The sequence below is a fragment of the Dipodomys merriami genome, unplaced genomic scaffold (assembly GCF_024711535.1).
Source record: "Dipodomys merriami isolate MVZ:Mamm:240054 unplaced genomic scaffold, mDipMer1.0.p SCAF_70, whole genome shotgun sequence".
NCBI classification, from domain to species: domain Eukaryota; kingdom Metazoa; phylum Chordata; class Mammalia; order Rodentia; family Heteromyidae; genus Dipodomys; species Dipodomys merriami.
The window spans coordinates 4825897-4844694 of record NW_027206291.1 but is presented as its reverse complement, the minus strand read 5'-3'; the positions used below and the strand labels follow the sequence as shown (position 1 = coordinate 4844694).

General features: G+C 48.6%; 1 protein-coding gene across 2 annotated transcripts in view; it reads left to right on the top strand.

Annotated features, from left to right (window-relative positions):
• Positions 1-18798, top strand: part of Sbno2 (strawberry notch homolog 2) — a 72007-nt gene that overhangs the window by 15420 nt on the left and 37789 nt on the right. For both annotated transcript variants that reach the window (XM_070008473.1, XM_070008475.1), the window contains exons 2-4: positions 9485-9651; positions 16229-16302; positions 16645-16753. In XM_070008473.1, the coding sequence (XP_069864574.1) occupies positions 9574-9651; positions 16229-16302; positions 16645-16753 (261 nt within the window). In that variant the 5' untranslated portion in view covers positions 9485-9573. The remainder of the gene's footprint in view (positions 1-9484; positions 9652-16228; positions 16303-16644; positions 16754-18798) is intronic.

Below are 18798 nucleotides of genomic sequence, written 5' to 3'. Positions count from 1 at the left end.
TAATTGGCACTGTCTAGGGAACAGGTAGAAATGGCTCAGGTGGCCAATGCCTGTACCGCATCTTTGCCCTAGGACCCCTCAAGGAGTGGTAGGGAGTTACATAGATAGGTCATGAAGCTTCTTAGTCAAAAAAGAAAGAAAAAGAAAAAGGAAAGTCAGGCACCAGTGGCTCATGCCTGTAATCCTAGCTACTTAGGAGGCTGAGATCTGAGGATCACAGTTCAAAGCCAGCCTGGGCAGAAAGGTCCGTAAGACTCTTATCTCCAATAAACCACCAGAAAGCTGAAGTGGCACTGTGGCTCAAGGGGTAGAGCACTAGCATTGAGCTGAAGAGCTGAGGGACAGCAGTGCCTAGGCCCAGAGTTCAAGCTCCACGACCCAGACACACACACACACGCACGCACGCACGCACGCACGCACAGAGGAAAAAGAAATAAAATTTATCGATGATCACTCTTTTCTTCCTTATATTTTGCAGTTTTGTTTAGGTCTGACTAAATAGATATTTTTGTCAGTTGTTGGGGCTTGAACTCAGTGCCTAGGTACTATTTCTAACCTCTTTTGCTCAAGGCTAGTGCTCTACCACTTGGAGCCACAGCTCCACTTCTGGTTTTTGAGTGGTTAAGTGGAGATAAGAGTCTCACAGGGGCTGGGCGCTGGTGGCTCACGCCTGTAATCCTAGCCACTCAGGAGGCTGAGATCTGAGGATCCAGGTTCAAAGCCAGCCCGGGCAGGACAGTCCATGAGACTCTTATATCCAATTAACCACCAGAAAACCGGAAGTGGCACTGTAGCTCAAGTGGTAGAGCGCTCGCCTTGAGCTGAAGGGCTGAGGGATAGTGCCCAGGCCCAAAGTTCAAGCCCCACGACCGACCAAAAAAAAAAAAAAAAAGAGTCTCACAGGGACTTCCCTGCTCGAGATGGCTTTGAACCTCAATCTCCAAATCTCAGTCTTGTGTTATTACTAGGATTACAGATGTGGCTCCTTTCACTTTTGTTTTCCTCTTTCCAGGCCCCTGGAGAGATCCTAAAACAGAGCAAAAACAAGGAGGGTCTTCAGACACTTGGAGGGTTCAGAAGAAGGATTACAGGAATGAGCTACCAATTCCTGGCTGAGTGTGGCTTTAGGCTCTGTGGTTAGGGCTTTGTTAAGGCACCTGGCCTTATTATAGTTGTTTTTGTTTTGTTTGCTTTTAAAGGAAAGCTGGCCATGGTGGTAACACCTGTAACCTCAACTACTTGGAAGGATGAGATAGGAGGTTCGCAGTTTGAAGCTAGACTGAATTAAAAAAATGTTAACAAACCTTACCCCCATCTCAAAGAGCAGAATTCTTTGTAGAATTATGTCTTTAATTTTTTTGGGGGGGGTTATTCATGGGGCCTGAACTCTAGGCCAGGGCGCTGTCCCTCAACTCCTCAGCTCAAGGCTAGTGCTCTACCACTTGAGCCACAGTGGCACTTCTGGCTTTTTCTGCTTATGTAGTACTGAGGAATTGAACCTAGGGCCTCATGCATGCAAGATGAGCACTCTACCACTAAGCCCCCTTCCCAGCCCTATGTCTGTAATTCTAGCTACTCAGTATGGGAAGGAAAGTCTGTGAGATTCTTAAAGAGCTCCAGTTTACCAGCAAGTAATAAAGTGGTAGCCTTCAGCAAAAATTTTTAGGGAGCTGGGTGCTGGTGGCTCACGCCTGTAATCCTAGCTATTCAGGAGGCTGAGATCTGAGGATCACAGTTCCAGCCTGGGCAGGAAAGTCCAATAAATCACCAGAAAATCTGAAGTGGTGATATAGCTCAAGTGGTAGAGCACTCGCCTTGAGTTGAAGAGCTGAGGGACAGCACCCAGGACCAGAGTTCAAGCCCCATGACCTACAAAAAAAAAAAAAAAAAGTTTAGGGACAGCACCTAGGCCCTGAATTCAAGCCCCAGGACTGGCACAAAAATAAATAAATAAAGGGCTGGGAAGGTGGCTCAGTGGTAGAGTGCTTGCCTTGCATGTATGAGTCTCTGGGTTCAATTCCTGAGCACCACATAAACAGAAAAAGCTGGAAGTGGTGCTGTGGCTCAAGTGGTAGAGCACTAGCCTTGAGTTGAAGAGCTCAGGGATAGCACACAGGCCCAGAGTTCACGCCCCATGACTGACCAAAAAAAAAAAAAGTAAAAATAAATGAAAAGCAGATGAGGCCCCTGTGGGCCAACTGTGGGAGCATGCAGTGAGGAATGTATGGGACAGGGCCTAGTATGTTGTGGTCAATGTCAGGAGGTTGGTGTTGGCATCAGTTCTGCAGGCTGTAGTCCCCTATCCTTGTTCATCTCTTAATTCTAAACTGTCTAGGTTGGGTCATCTCAGTGTAGAAACAGATATATTTCCTCACAGTTCTCCAGTTTGTATCCCTGCCTGATTAGTCCTTCAGTGGGGACAAACTCCCCAGATTAGCTGCAGCTCTTGAGGCTTCCCCAAAGCCCTTGGCTATGCAGAGGACCAGGCTCCCCAAGCCCAGACTCTGCATTCATGGGTCAAGTCCCTACGGCCTGAATGGGACAGAGATGGCCCTTCCCAATAGACAGTCCTGGCCAGTCAGTTGGGGCCCTGCCAGATGTCTGGATTCCACAGGGGCTCTCTGCCCTACATCGGCTGAGCCTTGTGAAATCGTCCAGTCCCTCCCTCTCTGCTGGGTACTGGCATCCCAGGGCTTCTTGCTAGTAGCTTTGGAAGCTGAAGAGCCTGGTGGTAGATGGCCATCCATCTTGAGCTCGGTGTGGAGGCCAATGGGTTGTGGTCATGACTAAAAGGTAAGCCCTTGGGGAATCACACCATGTCCTAGAATCTCCATTTCCAACCCCCCAGGATATCCCCTGCTGTGTTCCTGTGGGCAGCAGCTCCCAGGATATGAGACACAGTTACTCTCACTGGGGAGACCACAGTGATCACCGCCACAGGGGTGATCACTGTGCTCTAACGATACCTAAAGATCAGATGGTGCCTGTGCATATACCTTTCTACCTGTCATTGGGATTATAACTGCTCACTGGAAACTTAAGCATTTTTCTTTTTTTGTCAGTTGTGGAGCTTGAACTCAGAGTCTGGGCACTGTCCCAGAGCTTCTTTTGCTCAAAGCTAGCATTCTACCACTTGAGCCAGAGCTCCATTTCCAGCTTTTTCTGTTTATGTGGTACTGAGGAATTGAACCCAGGGCTTCATACATGGAGGGCAAGCACTCTACCACTTAGCCACCTTCCCAGCTCTTCTTTTCTTTTCTTTTGTTCTCTTTTCTTTCTGTTGTGGGCTTGAACTCAGGTCCTGGTCCCTGACTCTGAGCTCTTTTTCTCAAGGCTAGTGCTCTACCACTTTGAGCCACATTGCCACTTCCAATTTTCTGGTGGTTAATTGGAAATAAGAATCTCACAGATTTTCCTGCTCAGGCTGGCTTCAAACTTCAATCCTCAGGTTTCAGCCTCCCGAATACCTAGGAATACAGGCATGAACCACCACTCTGGCTCCCTTTTGGTTTTGTATTTCCTTTTTTTAGGCCCTTAGATCCTATAGCAGAGCGAAAGAAAGGAGGGGCTTTAGAAGCAGGATTACAAGCATGAGCCAGCAGTGCCTGGCTAAGACTTCTAAGCTTCTGAGTGTGGCTTTAGGCTCTGTGGGCAGGGCTTTGTCAAGGATATTCTGTGTCTTCATCAGATAGCATAATATCATCACTGTGCAGGGAGAGGATGGCGTGACAGTATGGGCACAGATGGCCCCCATTATCTCCATCTGTCAGCCACAGTCTTCACCTGCAGAAGGGGCCAGGCTTGCTCCAGGGAGGGAGGCATGCAGGGTCTTGCAATAGCAAGGTCCTACTGCTACCCTCTCTTAGCTTTTTTTTTTTTCTTTTTGCTGGTCCTGGGGCTTGAACTCAGGGCCTGAATGCTGTCCCTGAACTTCTTTTGCTTAAGGTTGCTCTACCACTTGAGCTAGAACTCTACTTTTGGTTTTTTGGTAGTTCATTGGTGATAAGAGTCTCACAGACTTTACTGACTAGGCTGGCTTTGAACCTTGATCCCTCAGATCTGTCTCCTGAGTAGCTACGATTATAGGCATAAGCTACTAGCACCCGGCTTTCTCTTAGCCTTCTTGGATGAGACTCTACTGATACCACTTGGGCCATATGGGCAGTGGCAAAGGTTTTTGGATAATAGCAGCTTTGCTCCAGTTCAGGGACAGTAATAGCTGTAGTCACTGTGGGCTTCTGCTTAATGAAATCTCCAAAGAGCCTCAGCCAGGTCTGGGCAGCCAGTTCATAAACTTTGACAGGCTGGGCTGATGGTGGTTTAAGTGGGTAAGACCCTGTGGCTTGCTGTGGGTACCCAGTCCCATGCTGAAATCGGTCCAAGGAGGGGGTAAGAGATACCAGCCACTGGTCCCTTCTGGCATTCTACTCCCCCAAGGACCCCCAGGCATTGTCCCCTTAGTCTACTTATCCTATTTTCCTTTCCCTTTTTTCCATGGCTTACTTGGAAAACTTGACTCCAGGAGGAGGGCACTCATTCCTCCAAAGTAGGCAAGATCCAGCATGTAGTGCCTCCTACATGGGAGCCTTGTAACCAGCCCCCACTCCTGGCATGACACACACCAGCTGTGAACAGGGCTGCATGTTCTCACCAGGCCATTCTGCCAGCAGAGCTACAAGGCCAAAGCAGGGGCTCCCTGACCAAGGCTGCCAGGCAGAGGCATCTGTGACATATTTGTTTGTACTCTAAGATTCTCACCTGTTGCACTTCCTGGGTTTGTTACTCATGGTACATATGGACAGGACTGAGCTGCCTTTTTTTTGGGGGGGGGTGTCTATCCTTTTTTTATTTTTATTTTTATTTTTTGTGAACACACTGTACAGAGGGGTTACAATTACATGGGCAGGTTAATGCGTACATTTCTTAGCAAGCATTGCAGCCTCCTCCTTTGTTTACCCTTCACATCCCTTCCCAGCCTCCCCCCCCACCCAATCCTCCCCATGAGCTGCCTTTTGATGGTGGAGGAGCTTGAGATTTGGGTCAGTGGCAGAGGAATGGAGCCCTTAGAGGAATAGAGGAGGCATGGGTCCTGAGGGAATGGAGGGAGGGGAACAGGGAGTCAAGGAAGCTGGGACACTGGACAAGGTGACTCTTATTGAGGTGGGACCTGAGGCAGGAGGAGATTTTCCTAGTAGTGGTCTCTGCCCTAGTAAGCGTAGTCCACAGAGGATTTGGATAATGGCAACAGGCAATGTCACCCCTTGTCCCTTCCCCAGCTCCTGGCATCTATGAGTCCATTCCATATTTCTGGGCTCTCCTATTCTAGATATCTCCTGCCAATGGAGGTACACACTTGGACCCTCATATGTCTAGTATTCTCACTAGCATGATATCCTCAAGATCCCTTCATGTTGTGATGTGTCAGAGCCTTGTCCTGTTCATGGCTGTGTGATGCTTCAGTGTATGCTCAAAGCATACTGTGTATCCGCTCATTTGTCTCTGGCACTTGGACTATTGCCACCTGTAAATGTTGTGAAATGTGCTGCTGTGGACACCATGGAGATGTTTTTGTATCAATGTGTGTTTTCATCTCTCTCGGGTGCCTGCCTAGGAGTAGAAATGCTGGGTCTCGTGGATATTTGGTTTAATTTTTGGATGAACTGTTGTTAGACTGACTTCCAAGCGCTGTGTCATTTTACCCCCCAACCTGCATTTTACGAGGGTCCTTGTTCCCATCTCCTTTGTGTGTGTGTCGTGGGGTGAGAGGGAAAGCTGGTACTGAGGCTTGAATTCAGGGCCTAGATGCTGTCCCTTAGCTTTTTCCCTTAATACTGGCACTTTACCGTTGGAGCCATACCTCCATTCCTGACTTTTTGATAGTTAATTAGAAATAAGAGGCTCTTGGATTAGTTTGCTTGGGCTAGCTTCAAATTGGGATCCTTATATCTCAGCCTTCTGAGTAGCTAAGATTACGAGCATGAGCCACCAGTACCCATCTCAAACATTTCTTAGTTGTTGTTGTTGTTCTTGGTGGTGGTGGTGTGTTGGTGTTGGTGGTGTGTGTTTGCGCATGCATGCGTGTGTGTGCATGTGCTGATCCTTGGGCTTGAACTTAGGGCCTGGCTGCTGTCCCCTAGCTTTTGTGTGCAAGGCTAGCATCCTACCACTTGAACCATAGCTCTATTTTCTGGCTTTTCTGTTGACTAATTGGAGATAAGAGTCTCGTGGACTTTCCTGTCTGGGCTGGCTTAGAACCACAATCTTCAAATCTCAGCCTCCTGAGTATCTAAGATTACAGGTGTGGCACCCAGCTTTATAAAAAATTTTTTTTCTCCCTCAAAGATCCAGTGGTTACTTATCTTATGGTCATGTTGCTTCCCTCCTTGTCCTCCTCCAGTCATGGGTCTGAATGAAGCTTGTTGGGTGTGCCAAGGCATGGACCTTGGTTTTGTCACATACTTTCCATCATAGCTTCTCTCCTGCTGTGTCGGAAGCCTTCCTACAGGTCAAGGGCTCTCTGAACCTGATGTTGGCTGACAGTGTAAGACCTAAACCTTCTGGAGCTGCTATTCAGGACATCCACAGGGGCCTTTTGACTGGGGGTAGGGCAGGCTCAGAGACCACAGGAAGGAAGATCTGCCTGGGCACACCTACAAGTGAGGCTCAGACTGCTACTGGAGGGTCCCGTGGTAATAGTATCCCTGAGGACCACCCTGGACTCTTTTCTTTTTTAATGTTTTTTTTTTTTTGTAAACATACTGTACAGAGGGGTTACAGTTACATGAGCAAGGTAATAAGTACATTTCCTATCAAGCATTGTTACCTCCTCTTTTGTTTTTCCCCTGCCATCTCTTTCCTCCCTACCTCCCCAACTCTTCCCTCCCCCCCAAGCTGTAAAGTTTGTTTTCAACATAGTGTCTTGTACATCTCATTGTTACAATGGGTCAACCTGTATCCTTATTTCAGCATTTTGTTATTTCCCTTCCCCTCCCCAAATTAGAAAAATGTATATACAAGATGTAGGGCACCAACATCAAATACAGTGACCACAGGGGTTATACCGTGGGGGAAGAACATACAAGAGAAACAAAAAAAAATTACATAGTACATATTAAATACATTAAAAATAATAGCAAGAAAGAAAAAACAACTTGTGTCCCTATCTTGGGGTTCATTTCACTTAACGTCATCTTATATAGTCATATGTACATAGCTTTTGACCTTTTCTGCTTGTCCCAAACATATACTAGTTATTGCAAATTAGGGAAACTATGGGACCTATGTTTCTTTGGGCCTGGCTTACTTCCATTTCCTAACAAATGGGGTGATGCCATTCTTTCTGATGGAGGCATAGAATTCCATTGTATAATATGCCACATTTTCTTGATTCATTCATCTACTGAGGGGCATCTGGGTTGGTTCCATATCTTAGCTATGGTAAATAATGCTGCGATAAACCTAGTTGTGCTGGTAGCTCTAGTATAGCCTTGTTTGTGATCATTTGGGTAAATGCCCAAAAGTGGGATTGCTGGATCATAGGGAAGCTCTATGTGTAGTCTTTTTTTTTTTTTTTTTTTTTTTTTGGGTCCAGTTGTGGGGCCTGAACTCTGGGCCTGGGCGCTGTCCCTCAGCTCTTCAGCTCAAGGCTAGCGCTCTACCACTTGAGCCACAGCGCCACTTCCGGCTTTTTTCTTTTTGCTTATGTAGTGCTGAGGCATCAAACCCAGGGCCTCAGGCATGCAAGGCACGCGCTCTACCACTGAGCCATCTTCCCAGCCCCTATGTGGAGTCTTTTGAGGAACCTCCATACTGCTTTCCAAAGTGGTTGAACAAGTTTACACTCCTACCAACAATGCAGTAAGGTTCCCTTTTGGCTACATCTCCTCCAGCATCTGTTATTAGATTTCTTGATTCTAACCCTGGGCTCTCTTGTAGACTACTATGTGCCCCTCTCCAGTGGAATTTATTTTCCAAGCCAGCAACCTAATATTGTGGCCTCAGGCCTAACATACAACCCAGGGTATAAGAATGGCTGGCAGGAAGTCTGTGGATGGGGTGGGGAGAGCACTGGTTTTGAGGCCAATTTCTTCTGAAGGGCTATCCCCTGAGTGAATGGGGATGGATCCTGCCCCTTACTAGCAGATACTGACTTGTCCAGGTGCCATGAGCTTCTTGGAGAGACCCAGTATGGGCCATGTGCTAGAGACTTAGAAGCAGGGTCACTTTTGGCAGCCACTGAGACTCTAGCATGCCCGGTCCATTCAGCCCCCAAACAGTCCCTTTCCAGATGAGTCAACTAAGGCCAGGGGAGCTCACGTGCCACTAAATTGGCTGAGGGTATCTGCCAGTATAGAAGCAGAGACCAGACCTGGCCTGCCTCACCCCAAGATCTTTATGAAAACCCATTAAGTCCCCATATTACAAACGATCTGTACATTCTTGGAGGGAAATGGTCTGCCACCCAGCTCTGGCCAGATTGTAGTTAGTCTTGGTCTCCAAGGGAAGAGGTAGCCAGGGCACAACAGCAGGAAGCAATAGCTGTACAACAGGGGCTAGCACAGGGCAGGACCACCTGGGGCAAGTAAGCCCCTGCTCTTCCTGATGGCCTGGTCTGTCTGTGGGGGTACCTCTGACCATTGCTGGCCCCTTTCCCTCCTGCCCACTGTCCCTGGAGGCTCAGGGACAAGGCAGCACCCTCCCCCACCCTTGGGATTGCACAAGCTGCTGCGTGTGTGCGTGCATGTGGCTAGCTGCCGATTACTGGAAGTCCCGAGGATTTCTGCACTCCAGGGCTTGGCCAGGAGCGGTGGCCACCTCCCCTTCCTGCCTCCCTTGATGATTAAAATTCTGGGCTGTCTGCCCAAGTTCTGAGCACTCCCACTGCCACCCCACAGGCTAGTTTGGGTTCTTGGGCAGTACCAGAGCCCCCCCAGGGCAGGTCAGAGTTGCCCTTGAACATCTGATAGTGGTGGGAACTCAGTGTCTGCTTGCCCTCCAAGCCAGGAAAATCCTGGGGGGAGGGTCATTAGTATGTCCCTAATCCCCCAAACCATCCTGAGATTCTTCCTGGTTCAAGTTGACCCTTGACCACTCCTGGGAGACACAAGCACTGACAGCTTTGTGAAGCTGCAGAGGGACAGGGCTAGGGCCTAGGCGACTGGTGGACACCCAACCCAAAAGGTGTTGGGGTGAACTGTGCAGCCTTAGACTAGTGGTTACAAGGGCCAGCCTGACTGCTGACTCCCATTATGAGCAGCTTCTCTAAGGGTGGTGGCTACAGCCCTGTTGCCCAAGTTAATTGTTAACAGGTGTGGTCAGGACCTGGGAAAGTGCTTCCACAGCTGGGATGGCCAGAGTGGGCTGGAGGCATGTGGGGAAGGAGGGAGCCCTCTGGGTTTTCCACCTCTGGCTGCTCTAGAAGGCAAAGGAGGCCAGGTGATGAATGTTAAGACAACCTCAGCATATCCACATCTCCGTTTCACAGGACATGATGCCGCCACCACTGACACACAAGGAGAAACCCAGATAGCTGTCCCTGTGGCCTCAGGTTGTGGAGCCCCCACCTGCCACCCGATGCTCGCAGTGGGACCTGCCATGGATGGGGAGTGTCCTCAGCATGAACTCCCGCCAGCGGGCAGCATCCCGCTGCAGGTGAGTGCAGGCCATCATCCCTGAGGCCACAAAGCAGGACTCAGAGACACTCTCAAGTGAATTCTGGCTATTGCCCTTCAGAATTTGACCTTGACCTTTTCAGTTCAGAGTTCTGCCTCTGCCAGCTTTCCTGGAGCCCTGGAGAAGGACTCATCTCTGAGTGAGATTCTTCCTACAGAGTGAATCCTCTGGGGATTCACCTTCAGCTTAGCAACCAGTGCCTTCATGGGCTTTCAGCCATAAAGATTTTGTTATTTTTGTTTTTGTTTTTTGTTTTTGCAGAAGTTGCTAGCCATCTGGGAAAGCCACTGCTGAAGCTCTGCCTAGGCCATCCCTTCCAGGTTTCACTGAAGAGAGGACCTCCTCTAAGAGCTTTCTTTTCTTTTTCCTTTTTTTTTTTTTTTTTAATCTTGGCCCTGGGGCTTGAACTGAGGGCCTGGGCACTGTCCCTGAGTTTCTTTTGCTCCAGGCTAGTGCTCTACCACTTGAGCCACAGTGCCACTTCTGGCTTCTTCTGTTTATGTGGTACTGAGGAATTGAACCCAGGGCTTCATGCATGCTAGGCAAGCAGTCTACCACTAAGCCACATTCCCAGTCCTAGCCTCTTTTTTTTTTTTTTTTAAGACAGTTGCAGTTCAGGCTGGCCTAGAATGTGTACCTTCTGCTTCAACCTCCTGAGTGCTAGGATTACAACTGTGCACTGACTATGTAATATACTATTTCATCAGCAGTTTTGGTTTATAGGAAACCACTAGGAGCTAATTTCCCATATTTTTATGCCCTCTCTGTCCCCTTACTAACAGCCTGCATTTGCATGGGAAGCTGTTACAATTAATGGGCCAAAGCAGATACAGATACATTATCCTTAGCTCAAGTCCAAAGTTAACTTGAAAGCTCACTCTCTATGCTGAACATTTTATGGATTTGATAAATATGTCCTCCATTAGAACACCCCACAGAATAGTGTCAGTGCTCCAAAAGTCCTCTGTGCTCCACTCATTGATTCTCCTCCCACAACAATCTCATTCAAATCTATAACTTTGCCTTTTTCAAAATATCATTGTTGGAATCATACAGCATTGTTGTTTTTTCACATTGCCTTCTTTTTTTTTTTTTTTTTGTCGGTCATAGGACTTGAACTCTGGGCTTGGGCGCTATCCCTCAGCTCTTCAACTCAAGACTAGCACTCTACCACTTAAGCCACAGAGCCACTTCCGGTTTTCTAGTGGTTTATTGGAGATAAGAGTCTCATAGAGTTTCCTGCCCAGGCTGGCTTTGAACCATGATCCTCAGATCTTAGCCTGCCTGAGTAGCTAGGATTACAGGCGTGAGCTACTGGTGCCCAGCTTAGCTTCTTAAACTTAGTAATGTAATGTGCTTTTGCTTTTTTCTTTTTGTGTGTGTGTGGTAGAGTTTGAACTCAGGGCTTCATGCCTGCTAGCATTGCTGAGCAATACCTCCAGCCTTGTTTCTTTTTTTTGGTCGGTCGTGGGGCTTGCACTCTGGGCCTGGGTACTGTCTCTCAGCTCTTCAGCTCAAGGCAAGCACTCTACCACTTGAGCCACAGCGCCACTTCCAGTTTTCTGGTGGTTTATTGGAGATAAAGAGTCTCATGGTGGAGCTGGAAGGTGGCTCAGTGGTAGAATGCTTGCCTTGCATGCATGAGGCCCTGGGTTCGATTCCTCAGCACCACATAAGCGCAGAAAAAACTGGAAGTGGCACTATAGCTCAAATGGTAGAGTGCTAGCCTTGAGCTAAAGAGCTGAGGGACAGTGCCCAGGCCCAGAGTTCAGGCCTCACGGACTTTCTTACCTGGGCTGGCTTTTTTTTTTTTTTTTTTTTTTTTTGGGTCCGGTCGTGGGGCCTGAACTCTCTGGGCCTGGGCGCTGTCCCTCAGCTCTTCAGCTCAGGGCTAGCACTCTACCATTTGAGCCACAGTGCCACTTCCGGCTTTTTTCTTTTTGCTTCTGTGGTGCTGAGAAATTGAACCCAGGGCCTCATGCATGCAAGGCAAGTGCACTACCACTGAGCCACCTTCCCAGCCCAAAAACATGTGATACTTTTTTTTTTCTTCTGCTTATGTGGTGCTGAGGAATCAAACCTAGGGCCTCATGCATACAAGACAAGCGCTCTAGCACTGAGCCACCTTCCCAGCCTGGGCTGGCTTTGAACTGCAATCCTCATATCTCAGCCTCCTGAGCAGCTAGGATTACAGGCGTGAGCCACCAGTGCCTGGCAATACTTTTATTTTTATTTTTTATTTATTTTTATTTTTACTTTTTGCCATTCCTGGGCCTTGAACTCGAGGCTCTTTTGCTCAAGGCTAGCGCTGTACCATTTGTGCCACAGCACTGCTTCTGGCTCTTTCTGATTATTTGGTGCTCAGGAATTGAACCCAGGGCTTCATGCATGTAAGGCAAGTACTCTACCACTAAGCCACATTCCCAGCCGAACTCCAGTACTTTTATATCTTATTGTTGCTGGAATGACAGATGTGTACCACTGCATCAAGCTTCTCTCTATCGAAATGAAATCTCTTACACACACTTCTCTGTCCAGGCTGACCTGGTACCACAATCCTCCCTATCTCAGCTTCCTACATAACATGGGATGACAGGAGTGTGCCACACACTCAGCTATGGGTTGGAACTTTTCTTCCCTGGGCTGGCATCAAACTGAGATCCTCCTAAGTAGCCAGGATGACAGGTGTTAGCTACTAGTACCAGTCCATTTATCAGTCACCTGCTGAAGGAGATCTTGTCCTTGTCATCTACTGAAGGATATCATTCCAATTTTGACTGTGAATAAAATGTCTTAAGTAGCTGGGCACTGGTAGCTTATGTCTGTAATCCTAGCTACTCAGGAGAGATCAAGATCCAGCCCAGGCAGGAAAGTCTGTGAGACTCTTATCTCAACTTAAGTTCTAAAAAGCCACAGGTGGCTCAAATGGTAGAGTCTTTAGCAAAAAAGTTTAAGGATAGCACCTAGGGCCTGAGTTCAAGCCCTAGGACCTGCACAAAGTGGGGAGGAGGTCAGAGGGGGGGGCACACACACACACACACACACATATGCACAAATCAGGCTCTTGCCATAGTGGGAAAGAAAGTAAACTATATGACTTGACAAAGAGACTTGCCAGAGATCATGAGGAGAGTAAGTAGGGCATGTGGCAATGGAGACTGTGAGACTGCTTGGAGGACAGCACCCCTGCAGTCCCTTCTGACTGGAGATGGTCAGGATTTGCTCCTAGGTGCATTACTGGCCACCCTTCCCCCTCTTTGTTTCTTCCTGCTGCAATGGGCCTTGATTGTTGTCTGTCCATCCAGAATGAGTAAGAAAAGGCTGGGTGGGAAGAAAAGCAAGAACAAGTCTAGGTTTCCACAGAGCTTGGAAATAGCTACTGGGATCCTATAGAACTCAGAGTGGCCGTAGTAGGGACATAGTAATCCCCTTGGAAAGGACGAACTCATGTTTTGCCCAGGTAGTAGCATATAGAATAGGAAGTTGCTTAAAGGGAATCCCACAATGGGCACCAGTGGTTCATATCTATAAACCTAGCTGCACAGGAGGCTGAGGATTATGGTTCTAAACCAGTCCAAGCTGGGAAGTTCCTGAGACACTTATATCCAGTTAACCAACAAAAAGCCAGAAGTGGAGCTGTGGCTTAGCCTTGAGTAAAAAAGCTGAGACAGGGGCTAGGAAGTTGGCTCAGTGGTAGAGTGCTTGCCTTGCATGCCTGAGGCCCTGGGTTCGATTCCCAGCACCACATAAGCAAAAAAGCTGGAAGTGGTGCTGTGGCTCAAGTGGTAGAGCACTAGCCTTGAACTGAAAAGCTGAGGGACAGTGCCCAGGCCCAGAGTTCAGGCCCCACGACCAGACACAAAAAAAAAAAAAAAAAAAGCTGAGACAATACTCAGACCCTAAGGACACACACACACACACACACACACACACACACACACACACACACACACACACACACACACACACACACACACACACACACACACACACACACACACACACACACACACACACACACACACACACACACACACACACACACACACACACACACACACACACACACACACACACAAAATGGAGAGCTGGGCACCAGTGTCCTAGCTACTCCGGATGCTGAGAGCTGAGGATTGTGGTTCAGAGCCAGCCCAGGTAAGAAAGCCTATGAAACTCTTATTTCCAATTAACCACCAAAACTAGCCTTGAGCAAAAATGTTCAGGAACAGCACCCAGGCCCTGAGTTCAAACCCTAGGACTGACACACAATAAACAAATAAACAAATAACAAAAGGGGCCCCATAATTTGCAAGTATTGGGAGCAAAAAACCTAGATATGATAGGAGTCACTTGCAACTTGGGAACCCTAACTGATGTTCAGTGCCCATAGCTGGGGTTGAGGCAAGGGACAAGGATCCAGTTCTCTGTCACTCCTTCTCCCACCATGTGCCCTGCCCATACTTTTCTATGTCTCCCCCATTCTTCCTCTGATCCCTCATCTGCACAGCTATAATCTGCCTAATTACTTCCCTGTTATTGGGCCTTTGGGGAGAGTCCAATTTCCGCTGCTATATATAGTGCGTAAGAGTGTGTTTCCAAAATAGGATTCATGGGTTGGGTCAGAACCAGGGCTGGAGAATGTACAGAGGATGGATACAGAATGATTGCAAATGTGCCACTGCTTGGGCTGGGAATGTGGCTTAGTGGTAGAGTGCTTGCCTAGCATGCATGAAGCCCTGGGTTCAATTCCTCAGTACCACATAAACAGAAGAAGCCAGAAGTGGCACTGTGGCACAAGTAGTAGAGTGCTAACCTTGAGCAAAAGAAGCTCAGTGACAGTGTCCAGGCCCTGAGTTGAAGCCCCAGGTCTGGCAAAAAAAAAAAAAAAAGTGCTACTTCCCTCTCCCCTTTATGGTGACATTTCAGGGAAGCCAAGCTTCTGCGGTTCCATCTAGGCAGGCATGAGGATCCTAACTGCCCTAAGGACTCAGAAACTGGAGTCTGGATTGGCATATGAATGTTGGTCTCTGGGGTAAAAAGTCCTGGTGGAACCCTAACTTGGTCCTGTGCCTCCACTGGGTACCCTGAGCTTCCTAGCACTGTCTTAGATTGAGCTGTGGCAGAGTCTGGGATGTTACCCCATAAGCCATATCATATAGCTCTTAAGCTGCCCTTTTTGTTTCACAAGAGAGAGCAGCCCCTCTGAATCCAATAGACATGTTACAGGTAGGATCTGATTGTCTGGCTGGGGATTAGGTGCCCATTTCTGTACTAATCACACGTGCCACCTCTCTGACTGCTAGTGAAAAATCCCAAGGGAAATGTTATTTATTTATCTATTTTTGTGCCAGTGTTGGGGCTTGAACTCGGTGCTTCCCACTCAGGCGTGGCTCTTTGCTCAAGGCTGGCATTCAGTCATGTGACCCATAGCTCCACTTCTGGCTTTATGTATGCTAATTGGAAATAAGTGTCTCATGGACTTTTCTGCCCAGGCTGGCTTTGAATCTCAGTCCTCAAATCTCAGTCACTAGAGTAGCTAGAATTATAGGCATGAGCCACCGGTACCTGGGTGTACCAACACTTCTTGAAGAGGGCATGGAAGATGTGGGTCTTGGAGCGTGGCCAGCTTCCTGGTAATACAAGTCAGAGAGGGTAGAAGTGGATGAGCCCTGGAGTTGTGTCCAGGGAGATCCTGGGGAGGACATTAAGCAGCCCCCTCACCTGGTAATCAGCCTGACTTCTCCTTGTGACCATGGGGGCTTCACTAGTGGTTAGTGCAGAGAAACTAGAGTCTTTTTTTTTTTCTTTTTTATTGTGAAGATGCTGTACAGAGGGGAAACTAGAGTCTTATTGGGACTGGCTCTGGAGCAGGAGCCTACTGAGGTCTGCCTTTTCTGCAGGGAAATGAATCCATGGCCCACCCCCCAGCAGGACACAGGAATCTCTTTTTTTTTTTGGGTCCGGTCGTGAGGCCTGAACTCTGGGCCTGGGTGCTGTCCCTCAGTTCTTCAGCTCAAGGCTAGCACTCTACCACTTGAGCCACAGTGCCACTTCCGGCTTTTATTCTTTTTGCTTATGTGGTGCTGAGGAATCGAACCTAGGGCCTCAGGCATGCAAGGCAAGCGCTCTACCACTGAGCCACCTTCCCAGCCCCACACAGGAATCTCTAACACAAAGTTCTTTGCAAATGGCTTCACTTCCTTTTTTTTTTTTTTTTTTTTTTTGAGGGGGAATGGAACCTCCTGCATGCTAGCAGGTGTTTGCCATAATGTTATACCCCAGCCCCTCCTCTACCATCTAGATTAGGGGAGCCTCCAAACAGGGTCCCTAGGCCCTGAGCCTGGCATGTGGGAAGCTCCAGGAATTTGAGTCCTCCTGGGGTTATATCTTGTAGAAAGCGAAACTTAGGCACCAGGTAGTTAAGTAACTCCCAAGTGGCCCAGAATGAAGCCCCAGTTGATTACAGAGCCATCACACGACATTATGAAGTCCTTTATACCCTCCTTACTGGCCTCCCACACACTTGTCCCTGACTCCTGCCCTTGCTGTGTTTCAGAATGCCCTGCTGCACTGTCCATGGTGGGGCAGTTTCTCCCAGGCTCCGTATCCAGCCTTCTCCAGTGAGAGCCCGTAAGTCTTAGCCCTCAGCCCCATGCTCCCAAAGTCTCAGTGCAGAAATCAGAGCTCCCAGTCCTGAGGGCCCAGTGTCCGTCCTTCTTTGTTGCCCCCAGGGCCAGCAGCACCCACCTAGACCTGCCTTCCTAGCTTGGGGACAGGTCTGAGGGGCCATATTGGGCCAGGGTTGGTCCCCATAGGGTTGATCTCCACTGATACCAGCTGGAGCCAGAACAAGGATGGGGGCTATGTGGATCCTCAGAGCCATGTCTTGCTAAGCTCTGTCTTGAGTAGAGTGCAGGAAGGGAACCTATGTTCCAGCAGCCTATGCTTACCTTCCTCTGTCTTTTCCCCCAGCCAGTTCATGAACTCCACGTTCCTTGGTGGCCATCCTTGTCCAGACACCAGCTATGCTTCTGTAGCCACTGCCTCCAGCTTCCTGCCAAAGAGTGGTGACTTTCCTCAGGTAAAAGCCACAGGCATGCTTGGGGCACCAAAGCTGTGATGACCTCTGAGTGACTACAAATTCATCAAGGGTGCCGTTGGTAACAAGGAAATGTGGCTGGTGTTTTGGGAACAACCAGTTCTCTGCTCAGCTGCTGTGGGCATAGAAAGCAATCCTGCCAGGCCTGAGAGTCCCTGCTGTCCCTGCCTGGACTGGCTTCAAATCACCATCCTAAGACCTCAGCCTGTCAACAGTCTGTCCTCCTGGCCTAGGGGGCCTTATCTTGTGATTGTGTTTGGAGATGTGTTTGGAGACCTATCTAACAAAAGCTGGGGCCACATGGGCAGATGGCCTGTAGACACATTGTCCTCACACTCTCCATGGCTGTCTTCTATCTGATTCATTCCTCACACTGGGCACCCTCTCCACAGGGCTGCACACCACAGTCTTCAGGCCCCACAGTAGTGGAGTAAGAAATTAGCCTATGCCAGGTACAGGTGGCTCACACCTGGTATCCTACCTACTCAGGAGGCTGAGACCTGAGAGTCACTATTCAAAGCAGGACTGAGCAAGAAAGTTTGTGAGACTCGTATCTCCAGTTAACCACCATAAAACCAGAAGTGGCACTGTGGCTCAAAGTGGTAGAGTGCTTGACTTGAGCTAAAGAGCTCAGGGACAGCACCTAGGCCTAGAGTTCAAGCCCTGCGCCCCACCACCCCCACAAGAAGAAGAAGAAGAGGAGGAGGAGGAGGAGGGGGAGGGGGAGGGGGAGGGGGGAGGGAGGGAGAGGAGGAGGGGAAAGGGGAGGGTAGCCTATAAATGCCTGTAATCCTAGCTACTCAGGAGGCTGAGATCTGAGGATCACGGTTCAAAGCCAGTCCAGGCAGGAAAGTCAGTAAGACATCTCCAATTAAGCACCAAAAAGCTGGAATTGGAACTGTGGCTACTCTCTCTCTCTTTCTCTCTCTTTCTCTTACAAAGCAGAAAGAAAAATATAGAGACAGGGATGGAGTCTTCCAGAGACAAAGAGGGAGCTAGAATCAAAGAAAGGAGGTAGAGAAATAAGACACAGACATGGAGACCAAGGGCTCCTGCATTCCCAAAGTGTGTAAGGCAGCATGGACTCTACAATTTCGGAGAGAGCAGGCATGCAGACACCTGCCAGCATCAGCCTTTGAGCACAGACAGAGACACATTTTTTTCCCCATGATCATGTCTGAGTTGCACTGGGGACTCCAGGGTTGTGGATATGGTGTGTTGGGTAGCCCCTGAATTGCTGGAGCACAAGAACTCTGAGTCTTCTTCCTTGCTTGTGTGTGTATGTACATGTGTGCATGCACATATACGCGCATGCGCGCACGCGCACACACACACACACACACACACTCACACACACACACACAGTCTTGAACTCAGGGCCTGAGCACTGTCCCTTAGATTTTTAACTCAAGGCTGGCACTCTATCACTTGAACCATACCACCCACCTCCAGGTTTTTTTGTGGGTCATGGGTCTTGAACTCAGGGCTTGGGCACTGTCTGTGAGCTTTTGTGCTTGAGGCTAGTGCTCTACCATTTTGAGCAACAGCTCTTCTTCCAGTTTTGGGGTGGTTAATTAGAGATAAGAGTCTCATGGACTTTCCTGCCTGGGCTGGCTTCAAATCACAATCCTTAGATCTCTGCCTCCCAAATACCTTGGAGTACAGGCACAAGCCACCCGCACCTGGCCCACTTCCAGCTTTTTGCTGGTTAATTTTTGCTGGTAAAAATCTCAGAATTTTCTGCCCTGAGCAGGCTTCGAACTAAGGTACTCAAATCTCAGCCTCTTGAGTTCACAGGTGTGAGCTAATAGTGCCTGGTTCTCTCTGCTTATTTCTGGTCTTCATTTTTTGAAGCTCTGTCTCTTTCTTTCGTTGTCTCTAACACCCTCTCCTTCTTTGTTTTCACATCTCTGTCTCTGTTTCTCCAGGTGTGTGTCTCTCTATGCACTCAGTTCTTACCCATCTTCCTTGTAGTCTTGCCAAGAATCCACACAGTTTCTCAGCTGAGTGCTGGGGTCCCTGTCACT